Source organism: Mauremys reevesii, linkage group 17 (genome assembly GCF_016161935.1).
Source record: "Mauremys reevesii isolate NIE-2019 linkage group 17, ASM1616193v1, whole genome shotgun sequence".
NCBI lineage: Eukaryota > Metazoa > Chordata > Testudines > Geoemydidae > Mauremys > Mauremys reevesii.
Window position 1 is genome coordinate 10860154 of NC_052639.1, and position 24179 is coordinate 10884332.

General features: G+C 49.0%; 1 protein-coding gene and 1 non-coding gene across 2 annotated transcripts; one reads left to right on the forward strand and one right to left on the reverse strand.

The window, feature by feature from the left end:
- Positions 1 to 9884: 9884 nt before the first annotated feature.
- Positions 9885 to 9957, forward strand: TRNAI-AAU. Its single transcript has one exon. It is a non-coding gene; the product is annotated as a tRNA-Ile (tRNA).
- Positions 9958 to 18758: 8801 nt separating this feature from the next.
- LOC120385080 (zinc finger protein 135-like) lies at positions 18759 to 20057 on the reverse strand (the record flags this gene model as incomplete). The annotated part of the gene is made up of 1 exon (XM_039504206.1): positions 18759 to 20057. A coding segment is annotated over one exon (1299 nt), but the record flags the coding sequence as incomplete, so codon positions are not given.
- Between the last annotated feature and the right edge of the window lie 4122 nt (positions 20058 to 24179).

Consider the following 24179-nt stretch of genomic DNA (forward strand, 5'->3'; position numbering starts at 1 on the left):
ACCCCCCATGGACCGCACAGGGCCAAGAGTGGGCACGATCTGTGAGTCCGTGACAGGCAGTGACATCACAAAGGCCTTTTGCAGGACCTCAGACTTTTGGTCAAAGGTGGTGGGGAGGTGGTGACCTCACAGAGAGATGCTGACATCAGCCAGGCAAGACAGGGGCGAGGGGCCAGGGAAACCTCAGAGACCCTGTGGCTTTGCTTCAGCAAGTCTCCTTCTCCAGGTCTCTCTTTGAGGACTGAGAGAGTATTCGGCTTCATGGACGTGAGCGCCAGGAGGAACCTCTTTCGAGTTTTCTCCTTCCCTTTTAGTGATTTTACTAGAAAACATCCGTCCCTGTTTAGAAGGTAAGAGCCTCCTCGAGGGAAGGGGTGTCATGGGGGTGTCACAGTTCGGATGCTAGTGGCCCCCCCTACAGGAAGTTCCCACCACCCTGCTCTGTGTTCGCAGGGCGGGAGAGAGCAGCATCCACGGCAGTGATTTGCTCCTGGCTGCCAGAGCAGAGCAGCAGGCTCAGCTGTCAGAACTTCCCAGAGCGATGAAAGGGGAGGGGCCCATGGCTCTGTAGTAGGAATGCAGAGCAAGCAAGTTCACAGAGGGTATAGTGGGATACTGGTGGAGGCCAGTTATGGTGATATACTGAACAGCAGCGTCTACACTGACACTCTGTCACTTTAAGTTTGCTGCAAAAAGCTCATTGAAGTGGTTTTATTTGGTCACCAAAACAGGGCAGTTTTGTCACCAGATGTGGCATTGCAGTGCCAACCGAGGGAGTGTTGTGTGTTTTTCACACACCTGAGCAATATAATTCTGCTGAAATAACTTTGTAGTGCAGACCTGGCCAAAGATTCACACACACACACAGTTTGCAAGAAAAACCTCACCTGCTGCTCTGCTTTGTGGGGCCCAGGTGGGGATGCAGGGAGTCAGGTGTGAGCAGACACTCTACTTTAGTCACAGGCAGGCACCCTGGTTTAGCTGGTTAAAGTACCTGTTTTGTAAACAGGAGATGCTGGGTTCAACTCCCAGTGGTGCCTTGTTGAGATGCTTTTAGAGCACCTGGTATTAGCTACTGTCAGAAGATAAAATACAGAGCTAGATGGACCTTTGGTCTAGCCCAGTGTGGTTTTTCTTATGATTTAAATTACACTCACTGGCACTGATAATAGAGTTACTGAAAGTTTGGGAGTTAAGAGCTGATAGGTCAATGGTCCAAGCCCCTTGCAGGTGACCCCCTCCCTCTGGGACAGGGACAGGTCTGAGCTCTCACACCAAATGCTCATTGTGGCTTCCAGAATCTGTGGGCAGCTCATTTAGTTTACACCCAGGGTTGAATCCTTGATTCACACATCAAGGATAACAACCCTTTGTTTCTCCTGCCCCAATAACAAGGAGACTGGGAATCCAACACCAGCCACCAGTGATCATTTCGGCAAGCAACCCAACATATTTCCAACATACTGTAAAATCCACATGCAGACTCATACACGAAACCTTGCAAGAAAATCTTCCTGAGGGGGTCTGAAGCACCTGCTGCTGGAGGGAAGGAGGGACCTGTGGGTTGGGATTGAGGAGCAGCATGAGGAGGAGGGGCCTGTGGGTGGGGATTGAGGGCACTGGGAATAGGAGGGCTGTGGATTGGGATTGAGGGGCACCGGGATTAGGAGGGGGCTGTGGGCTGGGACAGAGGAGAAGGGTGAAGAGGAGCAGGCTCCAGTTGGGAGTGAGGAGCAGTGAGCATAGGAGGGACTGAGGGTTCGGTCTGAGGGGCACTGGGAAAAGAGGGCACATGGGTTTGGGCTGAAGAGCATCCTCGTTTGGGGATCCAGCAGGACAGGGGAAGGCAGCAGGTGATTCTAATTCCTTAGGGATATTCTGTGTGTGTGTGTGTGTGCGCGCGCGCAGGAAAGGAACATGCTCTATGCCCAGAGGCCTTTATTCCTCCAGGCTGCAAGGAGATGGGATGTCAAGGAGTTGTTCCTTCAACCCCACAAAGCCCCTTCTTAGTAAAGGCAAAAACCTGAAGAGAATTAATAACAACAATGAATACTCCAGAAAGTCAGATTTTTACAATTATAGCCAGAAGTTTATCACCTGACCAGAGACTTGAACCCTAGACCCTCAGATTAAAAGTCTGATGCTCTGCCAACTGAGCTAGCCAGGCTCACCCAGGAAAAGTGCTAATTGGTGCTGAGGTGAAGCTAGTCAAGAAAAAGCGAGCAGGAAACAATAGGGGAAACCTGCTGCTCTCTCTCTCTTCCCAGTCCTGGCCTGGCCTGGTATTAGTGCTGGTTAAAAAGATGGGAAAATATCGGCTTCTACCAGCCTTTCATAGTTGTACAAGACTCAGGCACAATACAGAGGTGCCCATCTGCAAGTGCCGAATGGTTGGATTGGCTAATGCAGCCTGTAGACGTCCAGGGCACACTGGGATACAGATCCAAGTGTCCATCACCATCATCATTTCAAAGGGATAATGATAATGGTAGCAAGGTTCACAACTGACTCAGCAGTTGCATACAAAAGTGCACGTTTGGCAGTTACATTGGCTCAGGTTGGCCCCCACAGTCTAGATGTAGAAGTTACAACATTTAAACTTGAAAGAGGGGCCAATTTCCCCATCATTTCCCACCTTTACATCCAAACATGATGACTTTCTGAATGAACCCTCCTCGTTCAGCCAGAAGATCTTGGGGTGGATGTAGGAGTCACTGGGTAAAATTCACTGGACTCCGTTATAACTCAGGCCAGAGCAGAGGTACCTAGTGATCTAGTCTGGCTGTAAAATCTATATATCAACACTAAATATGGTGTGAAATTAATCCTCAGAAACGGCTGTTCCCCACCCAGACCCCAGCAAAGGGCTCTCCGAGGAAGGGGGCTGTTGAGGAAGGAAAGAAGAAAGATGTCCTTCTCTCCCTGGAGGAACTGGGCTCTGGGCTTTGGACAGAAAGGAGGGGAAGGAAATGGCCACACAATGGCAGCGGAGCCTAAGAAATGAAACACAACAGGCTTCTGAACAGTGAACAAACCTGACTCCTGTATCATGAAAAGCCAAAAAGCCGTTTCTTTCTATGAGCAGGAGAAAAGAGTTACACTAATTCCTGCCTGTTTACTTTTGAATTATTTTACATTATAAAGAAAATTGTAACAAAATTAGTCTGAATTTGAGCTGCCTGTTATTAAAAGCTGGTTCCCCAATTCTGTTCCAACTGCCCTGCTAGAAACAGCCCCAGGTCCCTGCTCACCCCAGGAAGAGGAAAATGAGAAACCCCCACTGGGCACTGCCCTTGGCTCCAGGCTGCTGTCCCGGGGTGCGGGTGGGGACTGATTGTTTGCTGCTGAGGAGGGAGCCAGTAGAGGCCTCTGGTGCTCTGCTCCTAGCATCTGCCCAGCCCAGGCTGTCCTCTGCCTCAGCTGCTGCTCCCAGCCTGCTCTAGAGTCAAACACGCAGGGCCCCCAGGGGAACAGAGGCTGGGACAGGGCAGCAGCCTGGGCTGGGCTGGGCAGATGCTGGGAGTTCTCGTTCCCTGAGAACTGGCCTGGCTCCCTTCTCAACAGCGAACAAATCAATTCCACGCCCCCTCCCCAGAAAAACCAGCCTGGAGCCAAGGGCAGCAGGGGACGATTCCCTCCAGTTCCCACCGAGGCAGGAGAGAAGCCAGGGTGTTTCTAGCAGAGTTTATGGAACTGGCGTGGGGAAACCAGCCTTTAATAACAGGCAGTTCCAGTTTAAGCTAAGTGTTTTTAACAATTTCTACAACATGAAATAACCCTTCAATCATAGTGTCACCATCCATAAAATTGCTTCAGGCTTACAGGTTCCCAAGTGCAAAACTAAACATCTCTTCAAACACAAGGGAGTGGAGATCAGTCAGTGTTCAGTCATCCCACATAAAAGAACCATATTGTGGTACATACTGGCCCCATCATGTGGCCATCGCCTTTCCCTCCTCTCTTCTTAAAAGTTTTAGTATTTTGCACAGAAACTTTCTTCCCTCAGGAGAGACCTGGGAACCAGGGCTGCCAGCCAGACAAACACCTTTAAGAGGAGGCATAATCTATCAAAAAATGATCTCCCTTCTTCTGTTCAGTGGCAGCCTGAAATGCTACTTATCCCGGCGGAGCTGGAGGATTGAAAGCAGCTACATCAAGCCCCTGTGTAGCTAACAGGAATGAACACAAACACTCCCTTGTATCTGAAGAGATGTTTAGTTTTACCCTTGGTAAACTACAAGACTAAAGGGAAAGGCAGTGATGGTGTCAGATATAAAGAGTGAAACACGAAACAATCATCATAGTTATGCCTATAGTGACTGCAAAATCTTTCTATATTCTTCTTATTATCATCAGTGTATTATTTTCTCTGGCATCTAGACATTGACTAGACCTTGACCAAGAAATTTGGATCTTGACAAAATATTCAACTACGCCTCGTTAAGGTAATGGACTTGACACCCACTCGGGTGTCTCCCTGCAGGTTCAAGTACTAACAACAGTGGCACCTTACAGCCATAGATTTTAATCAGTGTAATACATTGATACAAATTCCTGTTAAATCATTTCTCAGCCAGAGTCCATCACCCACATTCCTTAGGGCATTGGGCCACCATGTGGACGTTTCATTTCCCGCCTAAATTTCACACAGAGACACAATTTCCTTTGCACAGATCCATGAACAGCAAAACCTCCCTGTGTCTCTTGTCTGAGCCAGTGCATTCAATTGTATTGAAACCTTCTCTCCTGCAATGGCGATGGTCAGACAGAGGGGACATGGCCACCTTCACCTCTGACAGTGAGATATTGGCTCAGCTCTTTCTTTCTGCTGCTGTTGTTAGTCCATGAAACATCAGGGATGGAATGCAAGGCTGAGTTCACACACCAATCCCCTGAAACATTTCAGTGCCCCAGAGAAATCCTGACCCCTGCTATTGCAATGATATGGTGGAGATTCGAATAGTCGCAGTGTAGAAGGAGCCTGAGGGTGTTTATTTGTGAGCTGAGGTTCCCTGTCTGACATTTGCCTTCTTTCCTGGTTCGTTATGTCTCCAGTGAGCAAACCAAGGCTGGTTAAATGCTGCTTTTTAGACCAGAGAGCTGGGGTTGATGTAGCATGCTGTCACCATCAGCTGGTCAGAGTAACCAGGGTGAAAGGGTGGAATTTAGGATTCTCCCACCAAGGGGAGGTGCTGTTGGACTCCTCTAGTGGGGGAGAGTCTGAAAAAGTTTCTCAGCTCCCAGAGATGGGGCAAACAAGCTGGTGCCACACACACATTTTCACAGGGAATCAGGCCCCCTGGGGAAAAACTCAAAAGAAGCCCAGGCCCAGGAGTGTCAGAGAAGGGAATCACTGTTTTCCTTAAGAGGTGGGTGAGGGAAACCTGCAGGTCCTTAGATCCCTCCAGCGCCTGATAGAACCATTTGTGGGGAAGGTCTGGGGAAGCCGAGGAGGACAAGGAAGGGAAAAAGGGCTGGCAGCTGTTGTGTAATCCCCATGCTCCCAGCAGAAGGATCTGGAGGGGTCAGCGCTGTGGTTGCTTGTTGAGGACACAGAACTCACAAGATGGCAAAGCTCAGAGCCCCGTTATAGGGAGTCAGAATGTGATCAGCTCACAGCGAGGGGGAGCAACACCCCTGCCTTGGGCTCTATGTCAGGGCTCCTATCAGCTCAGAGTCCTTCCCGCAAGAGTGGGCTGCTGAGAGGGTTGCGATGGGGTAAATGAAGGCAGAGGAGGATTGTTCCTGATGGGTTTTCTTTGTGTTGCTCTGTGATCCTGCTGGAGGAAGCTGAAGCATGATTTGAGTTTTTTTCAGTGGCTTGGGCTGGGCTGAGGTTGTGACCCTGAGCACAGGGGTTCTCTGCTCTTAGCCCCTCAGGGAATGGACAATGGAACAGCTTCCGAAATTGGCTAGAAAGTAGCCTAAGAAAGTGTAACATAAGTGAGAAGAAAAACACCATCACCTCTCTGGTGGTCTAGTGGTTAAGATTTAGCATTTTCACTGCCAGGGCCTGGGTTCAATTCCCGGGCAGGGAAAAGTGACTTCAAATCAAACCTGCTTCAGTTATGCTTCACTTACAACATAAACAAATCCATGTTATTTTCCTGATTCCTCCATCTTCCCAGTGTCTCCATGGCAGGGCCGGCTCCAGGCACCAGCACAGCGGGGCGGTCAATGAAAAGGGAAGCAATTCATCCCTCTCAGAGGGAAGGAACTTGAGGCCAAAAGCCTCAAGTTTTTCCACTGGGGGGGCAAAAACACTGGAACTGGCCCTGCTCCAGGGAAGACAATTTGTTAAATCCCAGATGAGTGCAGTTCTATCAGTTCTCAGCCTGAGTCCTTAGGTCTTAATCCTGAGGCTATTGTCCCACCATGGGGCCATTTCCCGCCTCTCTTTCCTAGGGAAGCACAATTTTCCTTGCACAGACACAGGAACAGCAAGATCTTTCTCTGTCCCTTGTGCAAAGCAGGGGGCCAAATTCCATGGAAACAATGGACAAGCAGGGGACCCTGGGCACATCCAGCCTTGGCTGTGAGATGTTCCCTCCCCTCTTTCTTTATGCCCCTGTTGTTATTTCATGGATTGTCTGGGATGGGGGAAAAGCTGATTTCACTCCAGGTGGAGGGGAAAAAGGACCCTGAAAGTCTCAGGCCCCAACCCCTACTACCAGGATCACTGAGGTGCTGGGAATCTGCATGGGAAAGGGACTTTGTGAATTGTCAAGGTGGGGAATGAATAACAATTTACAACAAGAGCCACCTCATTAACCACTGACACAGGCTAATCCTGCCGCAGATAGAAGGGAAACTGGGAGTGATTCTTTGCTGTTCAGCCATGGAAACAGTGACCCCATTGCACCGCAGTGAATGTGCTGGGGAAAGCTGGACTTCACAGGCAGGTGGAAAGAGCAGATCCTAGAAACACCTGGAGCTCCCCACAGCACTTCTGCCACCAGGGTCAGGTGTTGAGTGACTCACAGCACCCCTCCCCTCCCATTACCTTCCAGCAGGGGGTGGCAGCACCCCCCACCCAATGCAGGGGAGAGGGCTGAGTGTATCTCTGCACCCTGAGTCCAGGGCACCCACTCTCTCTGCCCCACACATCGAATCTGGCCCTGCTGCAAAGTGACCCCTAAGAACCAGCAGCCTCCAGGACCGCAAGTTTGGCCTCAAAGCAGGGAATGTGTCCCTCATGCTGCTTTTAGGCCACTGGATGCTCTGGAAACAGGAGGGCTCTGAGTGTAACTTATAGGACACATGACCCATCTGGGGAAATAGCTCAGTAGTAGAGCACATGCTTTGCATGTATGAGGTTCTGGGTTCAATCCCCAGCATCTTCAAGTTCTTTTCACCCTGCTGCTTTGTTCCTGCCCAGAGGGGATGTGGCCCTGCAGGAGTTTCAATCCTGCTCAGTCAGGGGCTAGTGCCAATTGCATGGAAGGTCGGGGGGCGTTTCTGCTCCTAAGTCTCCTCTGTACATTTAAGATTCCCACCAGTTGTGTTGCCTGGGACAAGGGTAGATGAGAAGGGAGAATCCTCCAGCACTAGAGGGAAAGGTCCCATCTGCACAGACTGAGAGGCAAAGACTAGACTTATTTCTAGTCTGGGCCCAATCTTTTCTCCTGGTATAGCCCTTGTTCCAGCTCAGGTGGTAGCTGGGGATGTCTCATGACTGCAGCATGTTTGTTCAGTTCCACCCCCTTATACAGCTTTGGTACAAGGCAGGAATTTTTTGTCTCTCTCCTGAGGAAAAGCCCCAGGTTTAAGATGGATTCCTGTACCAGGTGACATGGTCACATGTCCCGTGAGACCCCAAGCCTTCATTCTTCCTGGCCTGACTCATGGATGGTGCAGGACAGAGCCATCTCCAGTCAATTGTCCTGGTTAATGGGAGCCATCAAGAGTCCAAACCACTGTAAATGGCCCATACTTTGCATCATTACAACAGGACCTCAGAGTTATAGTTCATATTTCTAGTTTCAGATTCAAGAATGATCGGTTCATACAAATAGGATGAACGCACACCGTAGATTATAAGCTTTGTAATGATACCTTACAAGAGACCTTTTGCATGAAGCATAGTCCAGTCACTTTATATTCACACTCATTAGCATATATTCATAAAATCCTATGGAGTGCAACGTCACAGCAGGGAAAGGGTTTTACTGCGGCACCTGGGAGCAGTTGAGTTTCATGTTCAGGCTGTGGTATGAGTTCCTCCAGGTTTCTCGTAAGCACACAGGGACCTTGGCGGGTGCTCTCGATACAGGAATGGCCCAGACATGATAAAGTGATGGGAATTGCATTTTCCTTTTTTATTTTTGTATTTCCAATGACATTTCTGTTTGTGATTTTGTTTTGCTTTGTATAACTGTGTTTTCTCCTGGATTTGATGTTTAATGAAAAAAAGAATAAGGCCTCAAGCCACCAGATGGAGGAGCAGGCTGGGGCTAGGACTGCTAAGAGAGCGAGAGTAGCAGATTTTCTGTATAGTTTCCTGCCCTCATTTTCATGATTAGTTTCTCTTCTGCACAACATTTCCTCTTTTTAAATGTGAGCGTGGCTAGCTCAGTTGGCAGAGCATCAGACTTCTAACCTGAAGGTCCAGAGTTCAAGTTCCTAGTCAGGCAAAGAAACACTTTCTCCCTGTGACATCCCCAAAGAGTTTTAGAAGGACTCTCCTTGACTTTAGTTTTTCCTTTTCAGGACATGGCCTTTCCCAGGAAGGACCCTTTACTGCCTGGGACTGAAGGTGCTATTGCCTCACCTGTCCACTGGCCTCACAGTCTGGAGGAAGAAAGGCGTCTGGCCTGCAGCAAAGTGCTGTGTGCTGACTTTTTGAGCAAATGCAGGGCTGGCCAGAGAGGCATGTTCCCACTGAGTCCTCCCTGCCAGAAAAAATTGTCCCCACAGACAGGGGCGGCTCCAGGCCCCAGCACACCAAGTGCGTGCTTGGGACAGCAAGCCGCGGGGGGTGCTCTGCCGGTCGCCATGAGGGCGGCAGGCAGGCTGCCTTCGGCGGCGTGCCTGCGAAGGGTCTGCTGGTCCTGCGACCGGCGGACCTCCGCAGGCAAGCCACCGAAGGCAACCTGCCTGCCGTGCTTGGGGTGGCAAAATGCCTAGAGCCGCCCCTGCCCACAGAGTCCTCCCTGCTGGAAGTCTACAGTAATCAACAGGTGCTCTGCTGGTCCCATGGTGTAAGGGCCAGCACTCAGGACTTTGAATCCTGCAATCTGAGTTGAAGTCTCAGTGGAATCTGAGAACAATTCCTGTGCCACAAACCCTGCGGGGCCTTCCAAGGCTCTGTCTTGCTTTCTCAAAGGCCATGAAAGCCACTACAAAAGGGTTCTTTCTCCTGCTGATAATAGCTCACCTTAACTGATCACTCTCATTATAGTGTGTATGGCAACACCCAATTTTTCATCTTCTGTGTGTGTGTGTGTGTGTGTGTGTGTGTGTATGTATGTATGTATATAGATAGATAGATAATCTATATCTTCCTGCTGTATTTTCCACTACATGCATCCAATGAAGTTGGTTTTAGCCCAGGAAAGCTTATGCTCAAATAAATTTGTTAGTTTCTAAGGTGCTACAAGTACTCCTTGTTCTTTTTGCAGATAAATGAATGGAGGTTAAGTCCATGAATGGCTATTAGCCAGGATGGGTAAGGAATGGTGTCCCTAACCTCTGTTTGTTAGAGGGTGGAGATGGATGTCAGGAGAGAGATCACTTGCTCATTACCTGTTAGGTTCAGTCCCTCTGGGGCACCTGGCATTGGCCACTGTTGGCAGATAGGATGTGAGGTTGGATGGACTTTTGGTCTGACCCAATATGGCCATTCTTATGGTCTTATGAAGGGAGGAGCAATATACTGGGACAGAGTTTCTGTAGTGTAGTGGTTATCACATTTGCCTAATATGCAAAAGGTCCCTTGTTCAAAACCAGGCAGAAACATGCTGGCTTATTTGTCCCAGCTCCTAGTGGCCGGTCCCTGTTGTTGTAAGAACAGCAGTGATTTCTATGCTCAGAAGGTCTGTTATACTTCCCCTGCTCCCACTTTTGTCTCCTCTCCCTCTCTGAATGCCTGTGAAGTGGCTTTCCCCTTCCCGCTCCCCCCTGGAATGCTCGTGGGATGAATGGGCTAGTTGAAGAGCAGAAGAGCTCCCAGGTAGACAAGGTGTCTGGGACGCTAATTAGGCAGCACTCACGCACCCAGAGCATGGACACTGCCCAAGGTGGAGTGTGACCAACCAGATGCAGCCAAGTCATCTCTAGTCGCAGGCCATGAGGTGCAGGTCTTTAAAAGGGGAAGGGGCCATGTGCTCAGGAGCGCACTCACAAGCTTGTACCTCCAGTGAATGCCCTTTGCCCGGACCGCCTGGCCAGTGGTTCACAGCGTTGTATTTCATTGTGCCTCAGGAAGACTTACCTTCATCACACCATGCATCACGGCGCTGTGGGCCACTTACCTTGCAGAATCCAGACATCTCCAGTGCCGTGCCTGTCCTGGGAGTGTAAGTGTGACACCCCCTGCCCCCCCTTCTTTTGAGCTTGGCTATCAATATAATAAACGTGCTGCTTTCTGCCAAACTCTGGTGGGTCATTAGTGCTCCCTACGCTGACTAGCTGGCCCAATTTTGGGTAACACCTGCGATAACCCCAACCCCTGCATGACAGAGGGTAGTGAAATGAGCTGAGAAAAAGCCTTGGAATCAGCAGGGGAAAGCTAGAGTATCTTGGCCAGTCACCTTTTGAAGCCTTGTGGCTTGGTCTCCTCTGCCCTGGGAGGTTGGCCTATGGCGGCCGGCTCTTCCTGCTGCCTCCTCTGTGTGACTTGCCAAAGGAGGGAGTGAGGCAGCAATGGGGCAAAAGAGGAAAGTCGAGCTGAGGAAGGCAGGGCAGAAGCTAAGCGCCTCAGTGCGGCTAAGTGGGGTTACCACTATTCGTTCTGCAAAGCCTGGGGAGGTGCGATTGGCTGCTGGGAGGCAGAATCCTGTGCCTGCCTCTTGGCTTCCCAGGGGTGGCTACTTGCAGCCCAGGAGAAGGATGGTTCTGGGTGAAAGGAAGACAAGCAAAGCTCTGGGAGGAAATTTGGGTGCGGGGTGCTGGCTCTGTGCTGGGGGAGGGGGTTGGGGTGCAGGAGGGGTGGTGCTTACCCCGGGCAGTGCAGCTCCCAAAGTGACTGGTACACACAACCCTCTGGCAGCAGCTCCTAGGTGGGCGGGGCCAGGGGGTCTCCGTGTGCCGCTGCCTGCAGGCGCTGCCCCCAGAGCTCCCATTGGCTGCAGTTCCTGGCCAATGGGAGCTGTGGAGTTGGTACTCGGGGCAGGGGCAGTGCATGGAGACCTCCCCACCCCAGGGATGCTGGGACATGCCGGCTATTTCTGGGAGTGGCACGGAGAGATGGAGGCAGAGTGGGCAGGGAGGCACCTTAGTGCTGCTGGCACATCTCTGCACACCCATGGGGGGAGGGGAGCAGAGGGCCTCCATGTGCTGCCTGGGGTAGGGGCAGTGCACAGAGCTGCCTCCCCTCCCGGGTCTATTACAGGAGTGGGTGGGTGGGGTCTTTTGGCCTGCAAGGTGCAGCAGGTCGGACTAGATGATCACACTGGTCCCGTCTGACCTTAAAGGCTCTGAGTCTAAAAGGGAGAGGGAAGTAAAGGGAAAAAAATAAAAAATAAAGCAAACATTGTAATACCAGGATAACTCCAACAGCTCATTGTATAGTCCTGCCCTTTCTTCCTCCACTGGGAGTTTAATGAACTGCAGGACACTGATTCTCTCGTTCCATTGCTAAACTGATACAATGTGACTGAAATTAAACCCATTCCCAGCAGAGAAAACATCACATTGCTGCATTCGCTGGGAATTGAAGCCAGGTCAACTGCTTGGAAAGCAGCTACGCTCACCACTGTACCACCAATGCATCTGGCAAAAACACCACTTATGCTTGCCCAATGAGGCTAGACCAGAATTGAGGCGTTTTACTGCCTGTTAAAATGTACTGGAGTCTCATCACTAAAAAAAACAAACTACCTCTATCTTCACCTGGGTTTGGACCATCAGCCTCTCAATTAGGTCACGAAAGTGGTTAATCACAGACACAGGTAACTACCTTACACTTCCCAAGCTTGTCTATGAAGCACCTACAGGGGCACACCTGGCTAGTGAGGCGGGCGCACTGCTGGGGTTATGAGTTCAGGCCTCACCCAAAGCATCGGTTTTCATTAGCCAGGGAGCTTCCCCCACTCACTTTGTCTAATTCCCATGGAAAGTGCCATACCAGGGTGAGGACAGTAAATTCTAAACTCTGAAATGCGGAGGTTGGCCCAGAGATTGGGATAAGGGGTTTGAAGAGAAAAAGCTCTAAGGATATAAAACCAGACAGGCTCCAGGGGCAGGTATGGTACAACGTCTCAACAGGGAGCCATTCGGGGGAGGGGGTTTCACTTCCTCTGTTCAATGTCCTGAGAGGTATTTTAAGATGAAGATAACACCATGGCTAACAGGTGACTGGCACGTCCTGGGTTAAAGAAAGGAAGGGACTTGGGTTAACAGTCGGAAGATTTGTGTTACCGTCACTGTCTGACCCCCCTTCAGTGCAGAGGTTTGTACTTTGTTGGGTGGAACGCACAGACTCCTGGAGAGCAGGGGCAGCTGTTTCCATGGCAGAGAGCCTGGCACTTAGGAGACTTTCTTGACTTGCTGTTTTGAAGCAATTCAATAAAATAACAGTGGAGCTACGTCCAGTGCAAAAATGCTATTTTAGGATCTAAACAGGAGGCTTCCGGCGCTAGGACACCTGACCAGAGAGCTCAGTGGGGGCTGTAAGAGCTGCTGACTCTGAGGGTCCTGGGCTAAATCCACTTGCAGGTGGAAGTGTTTTGATTTACTTGATGGATAATGAGCACCAGCTACCAGGGGAGAAGCCCTGCCAACCTGCGGCCACTCCAGCTGCTGCCCCGGGGGGGGGGGGGAGCCCCAGGGGGCCTGCTGCTGCTCCGGCCACCCCAGGAGTGCTGCCGGGGGCCACCGAGCTGCAGCTGCTCCTGCTGCCCGCGGAACCACAGGAGGGAGTTGATTTTTTGCCAGTGACGGACGCCTCGTCCTAAAGGCCTTTGTCTGCCCCCTTCTAGTGACTGTTTGGCACAGGAACGCAGCCCTCACTCCTGGGTCTCTCCTGGGGAAATAATGTTTCTGTGCAAAACACCAAAGCTTTTGACAGAAAGGAAGGAAAGGAAATGGCCACACGATGGGACTAGGACATAAGGAATGAAACACAAGATGCTTCTCCCATGTGCATTGACTTTGAACCTTGTTCTTTGCGGTGTTGTCTCTCATGTCTTGGGACCAACATGGATACAACAAGGAGGAGGGGGGTCACATAATATCTTTTAAAGGACCAAGGAAGGGAGTATTATTTACTCCTTCTCATAACACAAGAACTAGGAGGGGTCATCACATGAAATGAATAAGCTGCAGGTTTGAAATTAACACACTTCCCTCAAGCTGCTGGCAATGCTTCTACTAACGCAGCCTAATCTGCTGTTAGCCTTCTTGGCAACAAGGGCACTGTTGACTCATATGCAGCTTCTCATCCACTGTAATCCCCAGGTCCTTTTCTGAAGAACTGCTGCTTAGCCAGTCGGTCCCCAGGCTGTAACAGTGCAGGTGATTCTTCCTTCCTAAGTGCAGGACTCTGCACTTCTCCTTGTTGAACCTCCTCAGATTTCTTTTGGCCCAATCCTCCAATTTGTCTAGTTCACTCTGGACCCACACCCTACCCTCCAGCGCTTGGATTCTTTACATGCTTTCACAGAGTGAAGAGCACATGTTTCATGATTTCATGTGGCAGAGTTTTATGCTATAGGGAGCTTTCCCTGTGTGCATTTGACAGGTGAATCAACATGGAGACATATTGTGACCCTTCTCAGGGAGCCGAGGAATGCGAGTTTCCTTGTTTCCACCTTCCACTAGGAAGACGGAGTTTTGCATTTGGCAGCTGGGTGTTAGTGACCAAACTCACCCAGCCCGTCAGGCACTCAAGGACCCTCCTCTGAGCTACAGCAGCCACCCTAACCCCTGAGTTCCTTCAATGTGTCCCCCTCTGGGGTCCAGCCCGGATCACCAGATACTCAGAGAAATCCCAGATTCTCTCTGCCCAAAGCAATGGTATATCCCAGGTTACTAGTTTTACTGTGGACCACTGCTACTGTATCTCACACAGCACTTGAGTATAGTTATCAAAGAAGCAGAAATTTATTTAACAACCGATAGAGATTTAAACAAACATGAGTGATGGAAACCAACTGTTACCAACTAAACAAAATCAGAAAATGCAACCTACACTTTTTAAAAAAGTTACCTTTCCTATCTAAGTAGAGTCTCACCTCCCACTTCAGTCAATTTCACTGATTGCTAGTCCCTAGGAGCCACGGCCCTGCCTTTCATGAAGCACCACTGGTCATTAGGAATCTCCTAGATGAATGGATCCAGAGTGTTTTTCTCCACCCTGTTATGAACTGAATCAGTCTTTTTGTCTTTATATTCACAGAAAGGACGATCTCCTCATTCTCATATTGTCCTTGTCACTTCCACAGGGTTTCAATGTTTATAATTTGTCTTTGATGGTTTTCCATTGGCTTTTCTGGGTTGGTGCAGAGGCTGACAATGGAGCAATACATCACATAACTGGCTAGCAAGAGAGTGCCAATTCCCTCCCACTGGAATGGGCCATCCCCACCAAGACCTATGATTGGGGTGACTCACTTTCACAACAATACCATATGGGCATAATTTTCCATGTACTTACATTACCCCTTAACTATGACTTGGACACACCTCTCGCAGTGAGTAGGAGTATCAATAATTTACAAGCTTTCAGTAGAGATCTCACTGCTATGCTTCCTGGATAAATATCATAAAAGCAGTGTATTAGCTGTGAGGAGTTTGTCAGGTCTGAGACAGGAGTTGCTTGTGAAGAACAGTGACCCCTTTGCCAATTGGCACCAATGAGCTTTTGTCACAGATGCACTGAGCTATACAGTCACCTCCTGATAGAACAGAAAGGCCAGCACAAAAAACAGAGAGAGGAACAATAAGATACTAAAATGACAATGGCTGGAACTCTCCATTTCTCTCAGTCTTTGCATTCATGGGCACTAAGAGCTGTAGCTACAGTTGAGGAACCAGGTGAGCAGACAGCTGGCTCAGCCCTCCATACCAGTAACTTTCTCACACATAGGGAGATGGGTCAAAATTGGAATTGATGTTAAGGCTGTGTCTACACTTCAAACACTGGAAATATTCTTCTGACAACCCAACACTGTCTACACTGGGGCTCAGGTCACATTAACGACTTCTCTCAGTGGAGAAGACTTTTCACACCCCTGAGAGATGTAGCTCTGCCAACAGAGCTTTTCTACATCGACCAGCCTTTAGCTGGCTTATTGACCTGAAAGGCAATGGATTTCAGTCTTTTTCTTTATATTGATGGTTGATGAGTGCAGCTGGCCTACCTGCTGGACACATCCTGTGACAGATGTCAGGCCTTTCCTTTGCAAATTAGAGAAGTGGGGAAGACAGTGACCCTTACAGTCTAAGTGGGTAAAAACTTATACAACATATCTCCTCAAGTAGCTTTCCTTTGAATAGAAATTGACTTTGAAACTAAGCAAAATAAATTCTATTTGAAAACACAAAATATTAAAATCGATACTGGGCCAATATTCTCTTATACACACTCTCACACACATTCTCCCACCCCAACCTTTGGAGTGAGGTTTTCCACCAGAACTCCTTACACTACAGGGGATAAATTAAATCAAATTAACTTTTCAAGATTAGCCATCATTTCCTGTACGACTAACAAAACAAAACAAAAAAAGACAACTTTCAGTTTTCCAAAATACTTCAGATTATCACACATTTAGTCTCTTCTTCTTTAACTAATAACTTCACCAATAATCTCATTTTAATAGATGATAAAAACATATTCAAAGATCACAAATTCTGGTCACATATGTTAGTTTTCTTTTAATGCCCATTGCCAACAACTGAACCTTGGCTCAAGCTGTGGTTTGTCCCAACCACTTCTGTGAGTTCATATATCTCAGGATCTTCTACAGTATGTGTTGGTGGAAGGGATCTCCTATGTGGGAATCTTTGCATCATGAGGAAAAATCTCTCTCATGTCACACTTTTAATCTTTCGAAGTGAGAGAAGATAGAGAAGTGATGTAAATGCATAAAACGCAAGAGAGAACTGTCTGGTCTGCACTAAAGACATTTATCGGTTAACTATATTACTCAGATGTGTGAAAAATCCACACCACTGAGCAATGTAGTTACACAGCCCTAATCCCCTGTGTAGATAGCGATACATCAGCAGCAGAACTTCTCCTGCCAAAAGAGCCACTGCCGCTTGCGAGGGTTGGACTAATCAAGTCCGATAGGAGAAATCTCTCCCATTGGCTGAAAGCGTCTGTAATAGCAGCGCTACAGCAGCGCAGCTACATTGGTGCAGCTGCACCAACATCAGCTTTATTGTGTAGCCAGAGCATCAGACACAAAACCATAGAATTAGAACTCAACATGCGAGTATCCGGAAGTCTGAAATTGGAGCCTGATACATTCATTGCCTCATTGGTTACTATCATTTCTACAGCCTTGAAGTCCTTGTTACCCAATCAGGCAGCCAGTTTGGGATCCACGGGGAAGGAATGTCCTTTGAAGCACTCTCTCTTTGGATCCAAATGGTGAAGGATGATTGTTCTCAATGTAACCTGGCATCCTTTGGAACTGTAATCAGTGACACTGAACTAGGAAATGGAGTTGTACAAACAATTTTCCTTGGGTCATTGGTCACCATAGCTTCCTTTACTGGAGTGGAAACCAAGAACTGGGTGTGGACTCTTTCAGCCCCAGCTCTTTCCAAATCCTTGGCCTTGGGTAGGGTAAATTTACACTTCTCCGAAGTAGAATCCTTTACAAAACCACTCCAAATCTCAGCAGTGTTAGTGAGGCTTACCAAAACATGGAGGCTTACCAAAACATGCCCAGCTTTTCTTTAATTTGGTGGCACAGTTCCAGGCAAGGGACTGGATAAAGGGCTGGATCACAATCTTCATTAGTGACCAGAGCTGGAGTTTCTATTCAAAAATAGCTATTTTTCTGCAGCTATTAGATTTCCAAAACGGATTTGATTCGATATACATTTTTAGCACCTACAAAGGATAAATTCAACAAAACTCCACTTCTATTTCCTCAACATCTGCATCATGAAGGGCAGCATCTCCGATACAATAAGATTAGCTAGGAAAGATCTTCTGTAGGGCCTGGGTTACAAAGGCTTTGGAACCAAATACATGGGCATTGTGCCTAGTTCAAAAATCACTTAGCATGGAATTTTCTCCCCAGATCATCTGGGACAATATTGACTTAAACAATTGAACTACACTGTGATCATATGCACTTCCTTCAGTTAGTTGGGGTTTCGCTGTTGTTCACCATTTCTGGGTAGAGATTTTAAATCACTGCTGTTTCTTTGTTAGCCTGTCCAGTAAATTGGAGAGTCCTCTAATGCACACAGAACTGCACCTCAACCTTCTCCATGACATCATGCAGGGACGGGGAAAAAGCAAAGCTGAAGTGAGAAATGATGACTTTAGCAAATAGTCATTTGTCTTAAATTCTCCAATAAATCTGAGCTACATCCTATCAAACTGAACTAATATCCAACTGAGTGACCAAACAGCCTTCAGAAAAGATAGAAACCCACATCACAGAGAGCTAGAATACATGGCAATGAAAGTGTGAAGTGAAATTCCAGAGCAGGTTACATCTGATTATTCAGAATCAGGACAAGAGATTCTCCCATCACATTCTCCTCTGATCCATTCAAACATACTTCACTCAGCACTGTCTCAATAGCCAGTTATGTTATTTACAAAATTTTTAGTATCCGAGCATTGCCATAATGGGGGACAAAACCACTCACCTTGCCAGAAGTGGCTTTACCAATAGATGGAACCTGGGATTTAAACTCCCAATGATCACACTGTGTTTGGGATCCATTTGAATTCCCCTTCCAGGTCTTTGACACTTTCATCTCCAGTCAGAGCGACACTGAGATAAGATTAAAGAAGTTAAAGCATCATCTCCAAGCACAGACAGCTAAGAACTGTTCCTCACAGGACACTTTGAGAAGTGGATGGATAGAATGTGATGATGATAACCTCTGCATGGCTCAGACAAAAGGTAACAGTTCTGCAGTGATGGGGAAGAAGGGAATCTCTGCGTCTCCCCATCTCCTTCCAGTGTCACAGAGGCTGAAATTACACTTTTTTTTCCTGCCCCTGCTCCTCTTCATTTAACTATAATTTGAAAAATTCCCATTATATCTGCTCTTCAGCACAACCCAGAGCAATGTGAGAACAAGTGGCAATGATACAATCTGTATCACTGGTGACTAACAATAACTTTGAAATAGGAAGAATAGTATAAATGTGATGCTCCCTGGTTCCTGATAGGAAGGGCACACTCGAATTACTCATGGGATAATGGAGTTGATAGAAAGGACAAATGGGTCCACCTCAAAACAGGGCAAACTGCAAAAGGCAAAAATGGGCCCCTCATCTGGTCAAACTGAGGGATAACCATGCTGCAAATAGTTCAAACAGCTTTAAAAGTTACTATGTGGGAATCAGAAAAATTATTAGAGAAAAAAAAGTATTGATAGCCCTAGAGGTGTTTATGTTGTTGATCTCCCTTGCAGATTCTCTGATGACTAACATGGGCTAAGTGCCCACAGAAGGTTTTCCCGCACTCACTGCATTTATACGGTCTCCCACCGGTGTGGATTCTCTGATGCCTAATAAGGTCTGAGCTGGTAATAAAGGTTTTCCCACACTCACTGCATTCATAGGGCCTCTCCCCTGTGTGGATTCTCTGATGTTGAGAAAGGGCTGAGCTGTGAGTGAAGCATTTTCCACACTCACTGCATTCATAGGGCCTCTCCCCTGTGTGGATTCTCTGATGGGTAAGAAGGTTTGAGCTGCGATTGAAGGTTTTCCCACACTCACTGCATTCATAGGGCCTCTTCCCTATGTGGATTCTCTGATGCGTAATAAGGTGTGAACTGCGATTGAAGGTTTTCCCACACTCACTGCATTCATAGGGCCTCTCCCCTGTGTGGATTCTCTGATGGGTAAGAAGGTTTGACCTGACAGTGAAGTTTTTCCCACACTCACTGCATTCATAGGGCCTCTCCCCTGTGTGGATTCTCTGATGGGTAAGAAGGTTTGACCTGACAGTGAAGTTTTTCCCACACTCACTGCATTCATAAGGTCTCTCCCCTGTGTGGATTCTCTGATGTTGATAAAGGCCTGAGCAGCTATTGAAGCATTTACCACACTCACTGCATTCATAAGGCCTCTCCCCTGTGTGGATTCTCTGATGTTGAGAAAGGGATGAGCTGTCAGTGAAGCATTTTCCACACTCACTGCATTCATAGGGCCTCTCCCCTGTGTGGATTCTCTGATGGGCAAGAAGGTTTGAGCTCCTAGTGAAGTTTTTCCCACACTCACTGCATTCATAGGGCTTCTCCCCTGTGTGGATTTTCTGATGGGTAAGAAGGTTTGACCTGCTAGTGAAGTTTTTCCCACACTCACTGCATTCATAAGGCCTCTCCCCTGTGTGGATTCTCTGATGTTGAGAAAGGGCTGAGCTGTCAGTGAAGCATTTTCCACACTCACTGCATGCATAGGGCCTCTCCCCTGTGTGGATTCTCTGATGTTGATAAAGGCCTGAGCTGCTAGTGAAGCATTTTCCACACTCACTGCATTCATAGGGCCTCTGCCCTGTGTGGATTCTCTGATGCGTAATAAGGTGTGAACTGCGACTGAAGGTTTTCCCACACTCACTGCATTCATAGGGCCTCTCCCCTGTGTGGATTCTCTGATGTTGAGAAAGGGCTGAGCTGCTAGGGAAGCATTTTTCACACTCAGTGCATTCATAGGGCCTCTTCCCTGTGTGGATTCTGTGATGCTTTATAAGGATGGAGTAATCACATACGTTTTCCCCAAACTCACTGCATGTATTTTTTCTTTCTGCTGAGGATTTCCTTTTGTGTTATGGTTTCCTTGAGGTCCTTCTGAGTTTCCTGACAGGAAATACATTTACCCACTTTCTCCCCTGGCTGGTTTCCCTGCTCCCCTTCTGGTCTGTGCTGAATGTCATGGGATTTTTCCGGATTATGACTCCAGGACACATTCCTTTTCGATCTTTTCGATAATTCTCTGTGTTTATCCACTTGCTCAACATTTTCCTGCTGAGAATTCTCCTCCTCTTTCTCACATACCATTGTGTCACCTGCTGTGATAGAGACAGAAACCTCAAACAAGGATGGAAAGGGGAAGGCCAAACCAATACAAGTACTGGAGAGAAGTCAAATAAAAATCAGGAACTGAACTCCCCCAAGTTCTTCCCCAAACAGGAGAGAGGAGGGGATCAATTCAGGCTTCACATCCCATCCAAATTCACAGGGGGAAGGGAGGAAGCTACTGCCTGGTGTCTGCTAGGGTCTACAGGAAGCCATGAGCTATATTTACCCTAAGGATACGACCCCTGCTAGGGACAATATTGAACTGAGAGACCTTCCAAGGGCATTGTAGGGCATCCCAGATGTTTCCTTCAGGCACTTACAGATTCTGAGTTGGTTTAATATTTCCTCACCTGTGCAGGGAGCTCTCAGGATCTCTCTTTCCTCTGAACCCTGGAGGTCTGGGACCCATGGCTCTTCCCCTTGTTCCAGCTGGGAGATCACATCAGGTTGGGAAATTGGAAACCCTGCTCAGATTAAAGAAAACAAAGGAGGTCACTTGATTTCATAACTTTGTCATAAAAAACATTCTATTAATTTAACTTCAGTGCTTAGTGTGACGGGTGTGCCTGGGGCAGTCCACACTGAAAATGCCAGGGTCAGGGCAGGATGAAAAAGGGAGAGCAGATGCTCCCAAAACTGGTGGTTAACACTGAAGTTAAACTCAACGACCAGTCACAAACTGTGCTTCTGATCCCACACACGGGTTATCGAGAAGCTGAAAAAAGAAATCACACGGCCCCTTTATTGCATTCCAGTTCTCCGACTCCCAATCAGCACCTAGGTCCAGTACAGTGAGAGGTTATTTAAAAACTCTGCTCATATACAAAATGTTTTTCTGACCCCAAAAGGTCAGCCACATTACAAGATCACTATAGGTTTGGATCTTACCCAAAAGACCACACTGCCAGCCAATCCTTTAGCATGGAAAGACAAGACAGGACACGACACAAAAAAAGTTGTTAAATGGAAAAGCAGTGAGATGCATTCCAAAATCTATATATCAGGTTATTAGCAGTATTGTTGAGCTGCTGGCTTGAAAGTCCGTCTGGAACACATCCACAAGTTCGATGGGTCTTTCAGTCCTTTGTTCCAGGCTTCAATTTGTAGAGAAGTTGCTCCAGAGGTAGGAAGAGGGATTGAAGACAAAATGGAGATGATGCAGCTGCCCTTTATATTCCCTTTGCCATGTGGCTTGTACTTCCTGTGTCCCAAACACAAGCTTCACAGCACAGGGCATGGAAAAGCCTCGGAGGTCTCAGCACACCGACATACCCCTGCATGTCTTGCTGACTCAATAGGTTTATGCCCTTGATCAGGGATGGGCAAATTACGGCCCACGGGCCACATCCAGCAGACAGGACCGTCCTGCCCGGTCCCTGAGCTCCTGGCTGGGGAGGCTAGCCCCTCCCCCGCAGCCACACCACCGCGCGGGCAGTGCTCCTGCGGGGCGGGGCTGTGCGCTCCTGCTGGGCAGTGTGTCTGGCTCTGCGTGGTCCACGTGGCTGCCAGACACGCTGCTCTGAGCGGCATGGTAAGGAGGTGGGGGCGTTGGATAAGGGGCAGGGAGTCCCAGGGGGCAGTCAGGGGACAGTTGGATGGGGCGGAGGTTCTGGGAGGACGGGGGCTGGATAGGTGTGGGAGTCCCAAGGGTCTGTCAGTGGGCAGGGGGGTGGATAGAGGTCAGGGCAGTCAAGGGACAGGTAGCAGCGGGGTTGGGTAGGGGGTGGGGTCCTGGATATGAACCCATATCCACACCCCCGCCCCCTGACAGACCCCGGGACTCCTACACCTATCAAACCCCCCAGTTCTCCATCCCCTGACCGCCAGCCCAACCGTCCCCTGCTCCCTGTCCTCTGACTGCCCCCCAGGGCTCTCTGCCCCTTATCCAACCCCCTGGCCCTGGCCCCCTTACCACAGCCACGCAGCCTGCTGCAGCTAGACACGGGGTCCCTCAGGAGTGCGCAGACCAGCCCCCTTACCATGCCACTCAGAACAGTAGGAGCTCGCAGCCCCACCTCTGCAGCACTGCCCAGGAGCGGTGGGCCAGACCGCTGGTGACGCGGCATGTTGAGGCTGCAGGGGGACAGCGGGGGCGAGGGGACAGCAGGGGAGAGGAGGGGAGGGGACGGGGGAGCCTCCCCGGCCGGGAGCTCAGGGGCTGGATGTGGCCTGCGGGCCGTAGTTTACCCACCCCTGACCTACCTGTTAGTTTGTAAAAAGAACAGGAGTACTTGTGGCACCTTAGAGACTAACAAATTTATTTGTGGTTTATCTTGCATTTCTTTTGTAAACAATTCTGACTTTTATGACTTGTTACCTGTAGTCACTTAAAATCTTTTTTTTTGGTAATTAACAATCTTGTTTTATTGTTTTATCCAACTAGTGTGTTTGGATTAAAGTGTGTTGGAAACTGCATTTGGGATGTAGCGGGGTGGACCCCCGCTCCTGCTCTGAAGGGTTAAAAACAGCCCTGGGAGGGGGCTGTGGCTGGAGAAAGCAGCTTTTAGGCTGGGCTGCTTGGGGGAAGTGGCTGCAGCTGGGGCCAGGCCCCAAACAGACTCAGCTGCCCTATAAAGGCAGAGAAGCCAGGGGCAGATAGAATCTCTCTCTGTTTGTAGAGGGAGATGGACCTGGCTGCAGGGAGCTGGACACAGGGTACCTGAGTGAAGCAGGGCTGGGGAAAGGCAGAGGAGCTGGGGAGCTCCAGCCTGGAAAGCCCCAGGCCGAGGCCTAACAGAAGGCAATAGGTACTGGGGGGGTTGCAGAGGCAACCCAGTGGTAGGCCAAGGCAGCAGGTCCAAACCCTCCTTGCCAGTGATGAGTAGCTGATACTGCAGCCTGCCCTAGGGTGTGGGGCTAGATGATGACTGGCCTTATACTGAGCCGAGGTGGGAATAGAGAGGGTGGGAGTTCCCTGGGGAGGGGAGACCCTAAGACTGAGGGGTTACTGCCAGAGGGCAGCACCCCAGGTAAAAGGGGCACCAGGTACAGGGAGGGACATGGGGGGCCAGAGGACAGGCGGATCACCGGCCTGCAGAGGGTGCACCGGAGCTGGAATGAGCCAATTCCCAGAAGTCACCAGCAGGGGGTGCCGCAGGGGTGAGTCCACTCATCTACATGGGATAACAAGGCTGGTGCATGTCATTTTCCATAGATGAAATGACAGACGTCATATGAGCTTGCCTTGTTCAGTAGTGTGCTGGACAGGGAAAGATGCACATTTCTGGGGGAAGTCTGGGAACAGAGACTTTTCTGGGGTTTTCCTGTGCTGCACTGTAACTCATGAGTCACTAAGGGGGGAGGGATAGCTCAGTGGTTTGAGCATTGGCCTGCAAAACCCAGGGTTGTGAGTTCAATCCTTGAGGAGGCCACTTAGGGATCTGGGGCAAAAATTAGTCCTGCTAGTGAAGGCAGGGGGCTGGACTCGATGACCTTTCAAGGTCCCTTCCAGTTCTAGGAGATTGGTATATCTCCAATTATTACCTAACTAGCAGCACTAAATACTGTGTAGCTGGGAGCGAGTTACATGCTGGAGACTGTGTGTTAACTGCCCAGGAGCGGCTGCTCTCACAGTAAACCAGTGTAAAAGTCACCCCAGCTTGGGAAACTGAGGGGACACAGCTGTTCAACACTCCAGATTGCACCGTGGTTAATGTCACAGACACTCAATTTCAAAGAGGCTCCCAAAACACACAAAGTAAATCCATGTCCCAGAAATCCAAGACTCCAGAGAGAGGGCAAGTCTCCCTGCCACTGCTTCTTGCTGACGGAGAGGTCCAGAGACAATGAGAGAG